Below are 15,560 nucleotides of genomic sequence, written 5' to 3'. Positions count from 1 at the left end.
GGCAAAATGGCTTGATAGCGCCCCCTACAAAATTTCAAAGTTGAAGCCCCCACATTTAGGTTTCACCTAGATGTACAAAATTTGGACCAAAATGCCTCTTCTTAAAAAAAGCCTCTGGAAGTGATACCCTAAATCCAGCAGGAAGTGAGCCACTTTGAATTTACTGTGCAATCTTTGCACAGTTTTTGCCATTACCCGGTGTTGTACTTTAACAAACTTCTCCTACAAAATTAAGCAGGGCAACTTCAAATTTGGTCAGTATCATCTGAAGACCTTAAGTAAGTTAAGGCCTTATAAGTTATAGGCCTTATAATTTTACAAACTACTCTAAGCAGGTTAACTAGATCCCACCTAAAATTTGGTCAGCTAAGTTTTAGAACGCTGATGAGGCTAAACAGTGAAGCTTTTGAGTTTTCATCAAATAGCCATAGCGATGCATTATTCGCCATGAAACAGGAAGCTGTTTTTGAAGTGCTACAGATGCTTGAAAGCTCACCAAGCTTGGCACACGCGGGCACAAACAAGGGGTGTACTTTGTTGTCTGATATGGGTCTTGGGCTTAAGGTGTGGTAAGGGGGCTCAATAGCATCCACTAAAAATTTCAACAGAGGAGCCCTTGAGGTACGTTTCACCTAGACATACAAAATTTGGTAGCCAGCTGTAACATCTCCAGACTCCAGAAGTAAGCCATTTTTCCATTTTTATTCTGCTATTTTTGCGCAGCTTTTGCCATTTACAAGTGTTGTACTTTAACAAACTCTTCCTAGAGAATTAACCATAGCGACTTCAAATTTGGTAGGTGACATCTAAAGACCTTTACGATGCTAAATTGCAAAGCTTTTGAGTTTTCATGGAACGCCCTTGACATGGGGTGCCGGTCAATTAGCATGTTTCGCCATGAAACATGTAACTTGACTGGACTTTGTCAAATCTCCCCCAGTCAGCCTTATGTGACAAACATCATTTGATTTACATGAAATTTACATGGTGTGGTCTACACATCACATACAGCAACATGACGTAAAATTAGTGGGTGTTCTCTTGCGCGACATAGTGGACACAGGAAGTGATATTTAACTAAACTAACTAACCTAAAGTCAAAAGTTTTTCATCATTTTCATCTCTGAAAATCTCAATTTTTATCAAAATAGATAAATACAGTAGATCTCGCCAATGCATTGTTTAATTTAACATGTTCTTTACGACATTCTGTGGATGATCCCCAATTGTCGTATAAATAGACAAATAGGAGGTGCTATAACTACTTTTTTTTTCAGTGACAAATTTTCAGAAAAACTTACGACTCATAATGACATTTTCTAACTAACTCAAAATATTGCTTTATTAATTTGTGTTCATGTGTTCATTTGACTCAATTTCAAATGAACACATGAACACAAAGTATACAATTAACATAAGTATCTAATCTGTAAAATTCATTCAATTCATAATGTATGCATACATGCATTCAACACTGACTTTGTCAGTAACTAAAAGGGAGTTTGTTTCCCGATCCAAAGGCTGAGGGTTCAAACCCTGCCTCTGCCTTACTTCACCTGGTCTTACTGGTAAATTGTCAAGTTCTTGAGCTGACTGTGTCCCATCATTTCAGCTTGCATTCATGAAAATCACATTTCATCAACAGTTAAATAAGAAACAAGCATCCAAATTCTACCAATCTTTTTGGACCCTGATCATTGCCGCTTGCGGCTATATTTTCCATTTGATCTTTGAAACCCTCAGCCATCAAACTCCGTCCACTTTTCCACAACCAATTTTCACTGAGGGATTGCATTTATAACTCATTTTATTTGCAACTTATTATCCAACAACCAAACAAAGTTTTCAAATCCAAGCTCTTAGAAAGCCGATCCTGGCTGACTTATAACTCCAGGCCTATTGATCACGATGTGTTGTGATTTATGGTGATGTATTATTCAACGGAAACCCTCAGGCCATGCTGTTACAGCATCGGCCCTGACTCAGAGACACAGACTCAAATCTTTATTTGCACTTCCTCAGATGCAACTTGTGTTGCCAGGGCTGGGCGCCTATGAGCATGTTTATTGCTGTGATCAATTCTCATATTGGATGCTTGCAGAGCATGTTCATCAGTGCATAAATCTATAGCCATAAACACCTTAATGAAGACTCTATCGTTGTTGCTTGAATAACAGCAAAGGCAAAGAAGCACTCGTGTGTGGTGTATTATGTTATCTATAGGAAAGAGGCAGGCGGAAAGGGAAACTTTAATGATAGAGGCGATGATCTGTCAAGCTTTTAGTGGAATTTATTGCCCTCTGAGCCTCGTCAAACCAAGGTGCACTGATGCATACCAAGTAAGGAGGAATCGAAGCTGAGAGCAGGGATTGCAAATAGATGTGATCAAGTCAAACTTTGCTTTGTTTTATTTTATTGTCAGATAAATCTTATGTCCCATGGGATACTGCATCTATGCATCAATGCATCTTTGGTACAGATTTAGTACAACCATCTCTCATTATACTTATAATTATCTTGAAAAAACTACATGAACCACTGTTGCACGCTGTTGCAACAAACTTTATGTCGGCTGGTTTAGTAGTTATACCTCAATTATTATTGCTCAATTATTTTAGAGCAGGCAGTCCTACACAAGAACACGTTGTTGCAACTGGACAATCTAAGTTCAGCATCCTTCAAGTGGATATTTGCAAACTTGCCAAAATAACAACAAATCAGAAGCTCCATCAGAAAAGGAAAGTTCCCCAACTCCCTGTTGTCCATCTCTATGAGATAGGGGTCAGAGCCATTGGGATTTACTCAAACAGAATGCAGACTCAGACAACGTCCACCAGGGCTTTGCTTTTAGAGTTTTCCTTTACGAGACATGTCTGCTCCTTTGGCATCCCACTGAGATGTTGTATCACTGATTGTAATCCCCTGCATACAAGAGCTATACAGATAAGTAGTGAAGGAGGAGGAGTGGAGGGATTCAACTGATGTGCAGCTTACTGATTGGGAGGATCAGATCTGTCCTGCAATCAAGAGGCAATTTGAAGAATGAGAGCTAAAAAGGTCTACTTGACAATGTGTACCTACATGGCAGTGAGTATATAGACTAACCAAAACAATTCTTGTGGTGATAAAAGACTGAGCCCTGAAAAAGATTAAAAATACGTTTCACACTGTCCTGCTGATTCAAGTTGTTTTGGTTTTTATACCAAAAGATCCTTTAACACTACTTAGAATTTAATATCCACAGTTGCTGTGGAAATGCTAAATCTGTCCAAAGTGTGAAAAATGAAGTCATATTGAGTTTCTAGCTGAATCTAAGGTCTGATGTTTCCAATCCCAGCAGGAAGTGAGGGGCTGAGACTGACCGGAGCTACACAGGTGACTGACAGCTCAAACAGGATATTGCATCTTTAGTACTCACTGTCTCTCCACGCTGGCCAGGGTGTCCAGGCAGCCCATCCTTTCCAGGTGGTCCCTGTTAGAGAGAAATCAAGATACACACTCACTAGGCAGCCCAGTACATTCATCATCATCCCTTTCATATCTGAAGGGAATAATAACAAAACCAAATTGGCCTTTTTGTTGGAATAAGAATTTATTTTTCCAAGCAGTGAGATTTTGTTTTTGTAATATTGTGCACTTGCTTTGTAGGCACTATATGTAGTACAAACGTGGTTTTCAGACTGGCAAAGTCATAGTCAGACCACAGGAACACTAACGAAAAAATAAAGGGACCTTTTTTTGTTGAAAGGAACATCACTGGCTGAGGGCTACAAGCCAGCTATGAATCTAACCTGAATCGATAGGTGGAAATTACCACTTGTCTCCCGCCTAGACTGGGAGTGAGAAAATGGGTTCTGCTTCAATAACAGTTAGACTAATGATCCCTGCACAGAATTAGGGATATTGCTATGTATTACTGCACCCCATGAACTACTCAAATTGAATAAATTGTGACTTACAATGTTTGCAAACTAAGCTAATTTGCTATTGCGACAGTAGGAAGAGAGTAGTAGTAGAGAGAGTGTAGACTCTGAGCCTCAGGAACTAGCTGGAAGCCATATCATCTTACTGTAGATGGTTTTACATTTAGTTGTCAAGTGCATATAGTGTCCAGGAAGGAGGAATACTTACAGGCGGGCCCTTTGGTCCAGGGAAGCCCACTGGTCCCTGAGGTCCTTGAGGTCCCTGCAATAAACAAACAGACTGATGACATATGCACAAAGAATAAAGCTATGCTGGCTTTACTGCATTATGCAAAAAGAAAACCAAGACAAAATGTAAAAATAAGTAAGTTTGAACTCTGGAAGGATATCATGTGGGGATTAGACTAATTCCAGAGCAGCTTGAGAGAGAAAATTGAAGCTATTCAGTGCAAAAACTGACGTTATAGTTATCGGGTGAGTGATTGTTCTCCACGTCACAGACCATGTGCTCTGATTAGCCCTTCTAGTGACATGAAGTCTTTGTAGTGACTAAACTGGAGTGACAAAATGTATAAAAAAGCTTGGTCATATTTTAATGGTCCAACTAGGCTTAATCTAGTCTAATCTAATAATCTAATATCATCTAATGCTTCAGTGGTGATATTTTAAAGAGAACATTTCTAAAGTTACACATGGGAAAAGATACATTCTGAGTAACTGAATAAACAACTTGTTAAACAAAGTCAACTCCTGTCACATCCCATTGTGATTTCACAGGGCAAAGGGTAGTAATAACTTCATATAAACCAGATAACAGGGATATTTTTTTTTATATGCCCAGAAAACCATATTGCATCCCAGCATATTGTTTCCATTACAGTACATACTTAAGTATGTTGATCAGCTAACAAAATCCCTTGTGACACAAGAGTTTTGAAACAGCTAATTGGATGTTAAATAAATATTTTATTAGAAACAGTGCGTACCTCCAAAAATTAGAAGTGCATATATATTCAACTGGTATATTTAATGATTGGTTGAGAGCTGCAGAAATATAGAATGGAAGTGTAAAATGAGACAGATGGAGGGAGGAAAGTAGGATCCACATCAGCAAATGATGAATAAAATAAGCAGAAACAGAGAGAGTCTAAAATATGTAGAATGTGAGGAAAAAGGTCAGCGTAGCGCTGAACTGACAGAGATGTTCATATTCAAAAGTTGTGTTTTAAAGTTTCTTAAAGTGAAATATGTTGATGAAGTGATATTTTATTTGAAGAAAGCTATATTGTTGAGGAAACATACGGGTTTGGGATTTAGGGATATTATATATAATTCACATATAAAATATCAGATGCAAATTGATTTAATCTTTTGCAATCTAATACAAACATGCTTAAAAGCTGACTTGATAATTTAAGTTTATCTTTAAATCATGTTCATCCATCAGATTTGAATTTACTTTCTACTGAAGTCATTTTTAAAAGATATTTTGCATTCAAAGAAACATGAGGCTGCAGAAGGTGTTAAATAATACAGATAGAGTTCATGACATCGAACTTTGAGTCTATCTGAACTGCACTCCTCCCACACAGAATCTTGTAGTTCAAAGGTCAAGACCTGCCCATCAACATCTGCTTCAATACACTATGGATTTTTCTGAAAAGCTGCACTATATGGGAAGTCCTGGGGGACTGAGGGCAGGCATTTTAACTACATGAATTAAAACATACAGTAAAGAACATTGACTCACTTGACTGTTCATTCAAAATTTTAAACCCTGACACTCAAATTCAGAACTGAAAATCCTGTTGGTTGATTTTAGGACCTCACAGTCAATATTTTACATTTTCTATGTTACACAGTGAAATCAAATTGCACTAAAACACCGCTGGAAAACAAAATCTAATGAGAAGTATTAAATAACTTGGCACTGCTGGAAGGCTTTGATTGTGAAGCAACTATAGAGATCGTTAACTTTGCCACTGAGTCATCCACCTAGGGCTAACTCATGACTCGATGGAAACTGCTCTAAATCTTGATCTAGACAATTGTCTTTTTTTCTGTTAGTGGATCAGTTTAAAACACTGTAAATGAGAACAATACTTTATAACAACTCTGAGAACAGATGGCAAAGGGAGGGGATTTAAAAAAAGGCCACACTGGTGGTTTCTTAGATGAAGGTTAGAAAAGGTACATAGCATTGAAGCTAAATCTCACATCACAGCACCTGTTGCATGACAGTATGTGTACAACATGTTGCCTAAGTTTCCCCAACCAAAAAACTTGTTTGGGGAAAGGGAGAAGTGGATGATACCGAATGGCCAAGGCACAGTTTCTAATGCAAAGGCAATACTGACAAACTATTTCAATGATATAACTTTGTTTGATATAACCCATGTGTATTAAAGCCACGTCAGACTCTGTGTGTGATGGACTTACTCTCTCACCAGGCGGGCCTGGAGGACCATCGTTGCCTGCTGTGCCCTGAAACACACAACAACAAAACCATTATCAGTCTTTTTGATATATTTTTTTTCTCTTGGCTTTATGCACTCACACTCTATTTTTTATATGTACCTAAAAGTGCAACATTGGTATGTAGTGGAGGGGGCAAAGGCAGCATTGTTGAGAAATGTGAAATGATTTTATTGGTTGGAGTTATTATTCATGCCTATTGGTGGTGCAAAAATAATAATAAAAAAAATTCTGTGTGAAGTTTCTTTTTATCTTAAATACAGTGTTGTGCTTCTTGATAGAGTAAAGCTACCCTGTAAATAGCCTAAAATTTTGATAAATACAGTTGGTGTACCTTGGGACCTGGTTTTCCTGTTGGACCTCTGGCTCCTCGACCTCCACGAGGACCCTACAGAGAGAAAAAAATAACTCAAGAGTCAGACAGAATACCTAGTACTATCTATAAATAGTCTAACTTAATGGTGTCAAATCCTAAAATGTGTTAGAATACATATCATTTAGGTAGATGGATTATACAATATGATGAAGATGATGATGATGATGATAATAAATTAGTTAATTCATCAGAGAAATCATGGAATGAACTGTACATACCGTCGGACCTCTTTGCCCCCTTGGACCAGGTTTGCCTGCAACGCCCTATTAGATAACCAAAGGCAAAACACTTTAGGCACTCACACATACTGCTTGTCTGTCATTATTCAACATTAATCCACTTCTGAAAGCACTCTAACATATGTCCTGCAGAAAGAATGGCTACCATCACTTATACAATGCCAAACAGCTACACAAGAGTTTGTTCTCCTTTATATAGACTAAGATAAATTATGAATCAAACAGAGGCTGTGTTTAATAATGTTTTCCTGATCTTTCAAAAAAAAAGTGAGTTTTGTACTCTAATCGTTAATATCTTTGTTGGGGAAAAAGTAATTTCTTACTGACAACTAAAAGTACTGGAGTTGTGTGTTTATAGGTACAATACACACATTTTAATGCCCACAAAGAATATGCTAAGTAATATTATTTCCACTTGTTGGCTGACCAAAGCAGCAGAAACATCCTGCCAAAAACTGCGGCGAAAATATTTCTACAATACCAGCAAAATAGTTTTTTGGCCTTAAGTCAACACTGGCCAAAATGTGATTTTATGAAAACAGCAGTGAGTGTTTAATTTTGGCAGGTGGACTTGGCATAACTGAGATAATGTACTTCAAAGTGACCATTAAATGACTCTGATGTACTCAACAAAAGAAATAGTTAATTACTTTCCACCACTTTATAGATTTAAGATCATTTGAAATGGATACTTGTTCTATCATTAACTCAATGAATCAGCAGTTTAATTAAGGTGAAACAACTTAAACCAGGTACATGTTTGATAGTCAACTGTTACCTAAACTGGCCTCCTTAAAAGTAAAAACTGTACACTGAGCAATTTCTCAGCACTTCTCAAAAATCCTGAGTGCAACTTATTATTTTCCAGCATAGAAATTGGGCGAGGGGCTCAATGAAAGCACAATTGTTTCCACATCTTTTGTTCTCTTCCCAACATTGATTTTGCTGCTGTTATTTTTGTGCCGAGTCACCATACAGATGCCTTTATAATAGGAATCAATTTTCTTTTGTGCTGAGATATGAAGGTGTGGTGATTTTCATACGCAAACAGAAGCACAGTGTGTGTACTCTATGAGTGTGTGTTTTCTTACCCTGGCTCCTTTCTCGCCATTGGCTCCAGGGAATCCAGGGAAACCGCTCGAGCCCTGTCAATAGCACAGGGAGTTATCAGGGATGAATGAGAGAAACAAGAGAGAGGCTGGGTGGGTCAGTGCATGCATGATAATGAGCGCTCATCCTGTATTTCATCTGCAGTATTGTTAGATATCACCTTCATTCACACAGTTAACACCTTGGCCCTTATGTAAAATTCAATGAATTTAGCATGAGTTTTGAAATATAAAACTTATCACTCCCATAACCTTAACACTTTGTTCCTTCCTGATTTGTTAATGTTGTTTTTCTAAAAGTGTCTCTACTTCAGTTGGGCTGAACATCACTGTCTCTTTTTTAGATATATTTTTGGGCATTTTTTGCCTTTAATGGGCAGCTGATAGTAGATAAGCAGACATGAAACAAGGGAAGAGTGAGGGGCATGACATGCAACAGGAGTCCCTAGCTGGAATCAAACCAGGGATATTGTGCAAAACATGTTCTATTACATTCCTGTGAAGTGCAAGGTTTACAAAAAAATCACCTAATATTTCCTGCCATCACAAGAGAATGTATTGAATTCCCTCACTTTCTCCACTCTGCTAACTCTACAATGTTCATAAAGTTAGCAGAATACAGCTTCTGAGACAAATGATCTGAACTTCCATAATCATGTGAGGAACACATGCACACATGCACAAATACACATGGAGAGGGGGATATTTGAAAAAAGACTTAGCACGAAACACCTGTGCCCACAAGACAAGGTGACATCACTTTTTCTTTAGTCAAACTCTGTGAACAGGGGATTAAAATGCAGCTTACCCATTTTGTAGCACCTCACCACATGTTGCATTGGGAACATTAAATAAAAATGTAATCAGTGAGAAACCCTTACTTCCTCCAAATGTAAGATTTCCATATAACTACTGTTCTGTCATGTCTAACACTATAAATCAATTGTCTCTGCACAAGTCTTTGTCCATGTCCAAATTTTGCACTGCTAAACTTTGATCTATTTAGCAATTGTGTTCATGTTTTGAGATTGTGAGTGATGCCCTTAGGCTGTTTCAACCACACAATAACCTCTAAAATTTGTAAATTCAAAAACAAATATTCTGCTATTGCTCATCACTAAAATATCAATTTTAGGGCATGTTATGGGTCTAGCGACCTCTGACATTAGCGTCATGCCAGCAGCATAAAAAATATGCAAAGTGCGAGACAACTTGTCTGCAGTATTTGATGAAATACAAAACAAAACAGCACACTGTGTGTCCCATGGGCACTGCTTCATCAGAATCCAAGCTGGCAGCACTTCTCCAAATCAGATCATCTTCACTTAGACCTACACTCACAGAAATTTATTCTACCGGATCGTCAAACATATGGGTAAGCTCTGAATCCACATTTGGAGTGGATGGTGGACAGCAGGCATGATGATTTGATGGGTAAGAAATAAGCAAGTGCAGGGTGAGTGATGTTCATGAATAATCTTACATAATGCTGTGCATGTAATAAATGCAAGAACATGCCGTCAGCTGTTACAGGGATCTAAATAATCAATAGTTTAGTTAGTGTTCTGGCAAATCTTGCTCAACAATTGAATTTTTATAGAAACCAAAAAGAAAAATGTTGTTTTTTTCCTGTAAGGCTCAGCATGTAGCAATTGTCATCAATAAATCAATTCAGCATAACCTGTGAGACATTAGTAAAATTCCCAGACCAAATGAGATCATGAGTTAGAAACTGTCAACCAGTGTCGCCACACACATTTGACATTCTGTGCCACCATGTCTGACCTGCTAGGAAATCTGCAGTCACTACATTGTGTGTACATGCATTGTAAATATGATCGACAGTAAAGCCCTCCTCCTCCCCAAGAACACAGGTAGCACTTAAATCCATTGACTCTCATGCTGATGTGCACCAAAATGGTGAATGATAAATGTTTTTTACTCCGAACATTAATCATACTTAATAATATGGTGAAATAAGTTGTTACTCAAATCTGTTTACATTAAATCATCACACTGTCCAAGGCTGATGTTTTCATCTGTTGTGTCATGCCAGTGTACCCTCCTAACTGTGTTGCCTTCACAGCTCTGGTAACAGAGCAGACTGCTGCAGAATTTTAAAAATCCTTTTTTCTGGTGAGAGTGACACTAACTTACCTTAGGTCCTTGTCTTCCTGGATAGCCTGGCAATCCTGGGACGCCCAGTTTACCCTGAGAGACATTAACAACATACTTCAGCCCAGCAACACAAATTCATCACAATAAGAGCAAGGTTAAAGAAGGAAGCAGCTGAGATGAAAACATGGCGTGTTTTCATTCTTATAGAAGCTTTCAAAAATCTTCATTATTAAGTGCTATTACCTTTTCCCCAGCGGGACCAATGGGACCTGACTCTCCACTGGGACCAGATCGGCCCTTAGGACCCTCAGGACCATCCTCTCCACGGGGCCCAAGCATGCCAGACTCACCCTATAACACAAACACATACAGACAAGGAATATTGAGATGAAATGTTTGACTGGCCTGGCCATGGAGGAAGTTACTTATGTGACAGATGATATTAATTCAGACAAGCTCCTCACCCGGTCTCCTTTGATTCCCATGTCTCCCTTGAAACCTGGGAAACCATCCTCACCCTAAAATGAGACAAAAAGAAGTTAATGCATTTGCCTGTAATTGTTTGGTTATTTCATAATATTTTTATTTAACAAAATTGTTTATTTCCCACTAAGAGGCTTTGAAATTAATTATTATCTTCATTTCATTGGCAAACTCATTAAGTCTTATGACATTTTGTATTGATCGAGCATCTGTATTGGGCTCACGTTCAGTGTCACGGCCCCTCTGTGGATCACCGGATTGATGCTGCTATCTGCTGGCCATATAGTGGAACAGCACATGCAAGGTCCTCTGAGTTTAGATGTTGGTCAATGAACTCTGCTGTGTTTACATACAGTATGCTCTACACCTAGCACCTGCACCAACTGATTTGGGGAATTGGGACTGTGGATATATTGATGTAATAAACTAGATTATATATATTTAATACAACAATTTCCAAAAGGAAAGACACTGGTTTCAGTATATCTACCATACAATCAAGTTTCCATATAATGAAACTGGATAACAACTTTGTAAATTTTGTAATTGAACCAAAATTGTTAGCATCAGCTCAACAGGAATCAAATGGATGCTCAAGGACATCCAAAATAGTCAGCCAAACCTCTTACTATTTTCTTTGACACTTTCTCTTTCTAGTCTGTCACCTGTCCATGTTTTCAACCTATCTGATGCATAATGCAGCACTGAGCATGTCTGTTGCCAGAAACTCACATCACCAAGACCACACACACACACACACACCTGAGGTAAAGCACATCCTTTATTCATAACAAACCCTTTCTCTTCAAGGTTTTGGCTTTTGATTCTTTTCGCCATAAATTATTCAATAAAAAAAAAAACTGATATGAATACCCGTCACTGTAGCGAGAACAACATCTCACAGTCAGATAATGGATTTTATACAGCAACATAACTGTATCGATCTCAAATAAACTTCACTGATATTAAAAGGCAGCTTACTTTAAATTCTACATGGTGACACAAACAGCCGAACACTTCAAAAGTGCTTGAGATGAATCGTAGTATTCTTTGAAAGCAGAAAGCCTTGAGCATGACAGCTTTATATTCAGCAACTGATTGAGGGTCACTCCAAGAATGTCTCTGTCTGTCTCTGGCTATTGACTGACCTCTGCATGATGCTTTCAGGCAACAAAAGCTGCCCATCCCAGCTCAAAAGAGTCAAAAGAAAGTTGGGAGGGCAGGTAGACAGCCACAGTTACAGACAGAATATCTGTGACATGAATATATTTACAGACTGTTGGCAAACTTTATTTTGCTGCCCTGACCTTCTTCACAAAGTGACATTTAGACTAAGAGATTTACAGCACATCAATTTGTTTAAACTTAGTTTTTGACAGAAATGAGCCCACTGAATTTAGGTACTTTATTTACTAAATTTAATACTTTAGAACGGAAAAATAGAAGTTTTACATATTACATTTTTAACATTTTCCAGCTACTCATTTACTGATATTCTTATGTGAGAATAATGCCAAAACAGAACATGTTAGCATGTTTATGTAGATTCAAACAGCTAAGAATTTAACCTGTATCATTACACCGAACAGTGATAGGAGCTTTTTCAAAACCGCAAAAGAGCACGTCCAAGACAAAATACAGATCTTATGAAACAAATTTCACAAATCTGAAAAAAATATGTTGCAATTGTACAGTATTTTAAATCTTTTTTTCCAATACCGTCATTGGGTATAAGATTCACCTGACACAAATGCTGAAACCTTTATGAACAGCATCTTTTATTCTGTAATGACTATAACATACACTAACTTGGGTATTAACTGAAGAAATTATGTGGAAAGCATTTAGCCTTTATTTCATACCTTCTCTCCCTTTGAACCCTTCAGACCGCGGACACCGTCGGCACCCTATTGAACAAGAAACACAGATTAATTAGCAAAGAAACCAGAATAAAATAACATACAATACAGCTACACAGAAATGAAGAAAAGGGAGGACTTTCTTAACTGGTGAGGATTGATAAAGGCGGCTGGTCAATCAAATGCCTGATTAAACTCAAATCGTACCTTGACACCACGAGGGCCAGGATAACCGATAGGACCCTGTGGACCCAGTGGACCCTGGAGAGAAGAAAATATTGCATAGTTACTGTGGTAAAGGCTTTATAGTGTCATTAGCTTATCAATGCATGTGACAATTACTTACTTTGACTGTAACTTATAGACTATGTATATATGTAGTTTTCAAGTTGTTCTTAAGTCACTAATTTTATATATTTATTGTATTTATATTTATATTACACAAATGCACACATTTTTTCTATAATTTAACTTAGTTTATTGATGTGAATAAATATGTTTTTTGTTTGTCAAAAATGAAAAAAAAAAAACAAGAACAGATCAATATATAATTCCTTTTTAGAGGCACCTACCTGTCCTCCTTTCTCTCCAGGTGGACCCTCTTTTCCAGGATGACCCTATAAAATAAGAACTTACAGTGATTAAAAGAGCTTGTTGCAATGTTGCTTTTAAACTAGACACTCAGCAGACTGAGTGGTGTGAATGAATTCATGTTATTCAGCTAGTTGATGCAATAACTCAAGATGTTGAATCATCTTTGCTAATAAGAAGTGCAGTATTTGTGCCTGTACTGGGCTTACAACCAATATCTACAGGGGAAAATATTGGGACAGTGCAGGAGGAAAACTAACAGCATGTGTTGTGTCTGTGAGTAAAGAAAAAAAAAAAGACTTTCACTAGTGTGGTTGCTACTGGTGGTGTCAGAGTGATGGGCAGGTAGATAGGTCCATATGAACGGCTCGATACACACCCTCACACAGAGAGCTTTAGCTGCGAACACCTGGCACTTCCAATCTGAGGTGTGAGGTTGAGGCGGGGGGCTGTAAATCAGCTGACTCTGAGGCCTGGGGGCAACTAAAGGCTGCTTACCTCTTGAACTTACACACCTCTCATAGCGAGGGCAGAGAAGGAAGAATGACATGAGCGACTACAGGTCTGGAATAACCAAACTCAAAGGCGCATTATTATATTTATGCTGATGACAGATGCCGTGAGACATTTCTGAAGGCATAGTTCTGCAGCATTTCACAAGACGGCTTGGTGTTTACTGCAAAAGGGTAAACCCATCAAAACAGTCTCGTCACAGTCTACCTACATTTTATTTGCAGGATACAGTTAAATTTTTTATATGGGGATTTTTAGTAATATGAATCAGTTAGAAAACCTTTTTGGTATCAAAGGTGGCTGTTCCCTTAAGATAGCCACTGTTAATATTTTACATTTTACATTTATAAAGATTTGGAAGATTTGTAAAAAGGTTGTACACAGGTCATCTCTGTGTTGGGAATCATGGGTCGAATATATGTCAACCTTTGATTGGTGTGAAAAGAAAAATAGTGTTCAGAATATAACCACCTCTACAACCACCAGTTACTTACTCACTCAAAACTGGTTATATATACTGTATATCTGTAGGAACATCCCTGTGTTATAAGCATGTTTGTGTGTATGTGTGTGTTGCCATACAGATATGTGTTTTAGTGCATAAAAAAAACAGAGTTTCAGAAACATATTTCTGTGTGTGTGTAATACTGATATACTGTATGTACGTATATAGGTGATAAGAGCACGCACAGGAGGCCCATCAGCTCCAGGTAATCCAGGCAACCCCGACCGGCCCTGAGGTCCCTGCACAAGGAAAAGAAAAAGACAAATGAGATCAAACATCAGAGGTCACAAACAGAGTACCTGCAGGTTTCAGAAAACCAAACGTAAAACATTTTATGACCTTTACACAAATTTAGGATGTGTGATTTGGGGCCAAATAAATAAAAGTGACTTAACTTTCTAACCCTGTTTTGTATCAGTCAGAGTGGACATGGAGCAAAGAATCATGTCATTACATGGTCAAAACACATCTCATATACTGAACTGAAACATTTATATTTTGTTTAACCCATTATGATAATGTAGTTTGACTGTTCTGACTTTTTGGGAACCTGTAGGTACAGCACCATTAGAAATGGCAAGAGTTAACTTAGTCAAAAAACTGCATTACATTGAGCATTTTGTCATCCTAAATATGATTTTAGGACTTGCAAATGTAAGTTATTGATTACCTTCGCCTAATCACACAATGACTTAGAGTTACCTTCTGCTATCCTTAGTGGTTTTCATTTTTTTTATATAACAGAATAGAAAAATAACGACAAAAGGTTACTTACTTTTTCACCAGGTGGTCCAATGGGGCCTTGAGGACCAGGAAGACCCTATGAGGTGAAGACACATTGACAGAAATGAGAGTCTGTTGCTATAGCAACAACAAGCATGCTCAAACACACACACACACACATACACACACACACACACATGCTGTATAAATTGAGGATTTGTTGGAGCTGTAAATAGTTGAGCTGGTGAAGGAATGTTAAGCTTGTGTGTTTGTGTGTGTAATGAGGGGGGTCAGAGGACATATTAGCATCTAGCATACACTTAAACATTTGTGCATGTGTTCACCTATATGCGTTTGTAGGTGGCTACTTGATGTGTGCCAGTGTTTCTGTGTGTGTGTGTGTGTGTGTGTGTGTGTGTGTGTGTCACAGGGTAATTTGAGGCACTGAAGCTTGCTCCAACAGGTGTGGCAGCTTCGCAGGAATTCCACCAACATGAATAAGATGCTTTCAAATGGAGCAACCCCGAAACATTCCCCCTCCCAAGATAAACCCCTGAAAAATATTTGAGAAAAATGGGTGTGTGGGGAGTGTGTGTGTGTGTGTGTGTGTACTTTTTATGTCTCCAGGGGGAGGCAGGAGGAAGAG

The 15,560-nt window shown here is 38.1% G+C and overlaps 1 protein-coding gene across 11 annotated transcripts in view; it reads right to left on the bottom strand.

Moving 5' to 3' along the window:
- Nucleotides 1-15,560, bottom strand: part of col11a1a (collagen, type XI, alpha 1a) — a 104,639-nt gene that overhangs the window by 38,024 nt on the left and 51,055 nt on the right. For all 11 annotated transcript variants that reach the window (XM_044339794.1, XM_044339790.1, XM_044339787.1 and 8 more), the window contains 14 exons: nucleotides 14,967-15,011; nucleotides 14,377-14,430; nucleotides 13,155-13,199; nucleotides 12,790-12,843; nucleotides 12,586-12,630; nucleotides 10,705-10,758; nucleotides 10,484-10,591; nucleotides 10,280-10,333; nucleotides 8,105-8,158; nucleotides 6,993-7,037; nucleotides 6,733-6,786; nucleotides 6,363-6,407; nucleotides 4,132-4,185; nucleotides 3,419-3,472 (listed from right to left, as the gene is read on the bottom strand). In XM_044339794.1, coding sequence (XP_044195729.1) covers nucleotides 3,419-3,472; nucleotides 4,132-4,185; nucleotides 6,363-6,407; nucleotides 6,733-6,786; nucleotides 6,993-7,037; nucleotides 8,105-8,158; nucleotides 10,280-10,333; nucleotides 10,484-10,591; nucleotides 10,705-10,758; nucleotides 12,586-12,630; nucleotides 12,790-12,843; nucleotides 13,155-13,199; nucleotides 14,377-14,430; nucleotides 14,967-15,011 — 765 coding nt within the window. The remainder of the gene's footprint in view (nucleotides 1-3,418; nucleotides 3,473-4,131; nucleotides 4,186-6,362; nucleotides 6,408-6,732; nucleotides 6,787-6,992; nucleotides 7,038-8,104; nucleotides 8,159-10,279; nucleotides 10,334-10,483; nucleotides 10,592-10,704; nucleotides 10,759-12,585; nucleotides 12,631-12,789; nucleotides 12,844-13,154; nucleotides 13,200-14,376; nucleotides 14,431-14,966; nucleotides 15,012-15,560) is intronic.

The sequence above is a fragment of the Thunnus albacares genome, chromosome 21 (genome assembly GCF_914725855.1).
Source record: "Thunnus albacares chromosome 21, fThuAlb1.1, whole genome shotgun sequence".
NCBI lineage: Eukaryota > Metazoa > Chordata > Actinopteri > Scombriformes > Scombridae > Thunnus > Thunnus albacares.
This window is presented reverse-complemented; position numbering and strand designations above follow the sequence as displayed.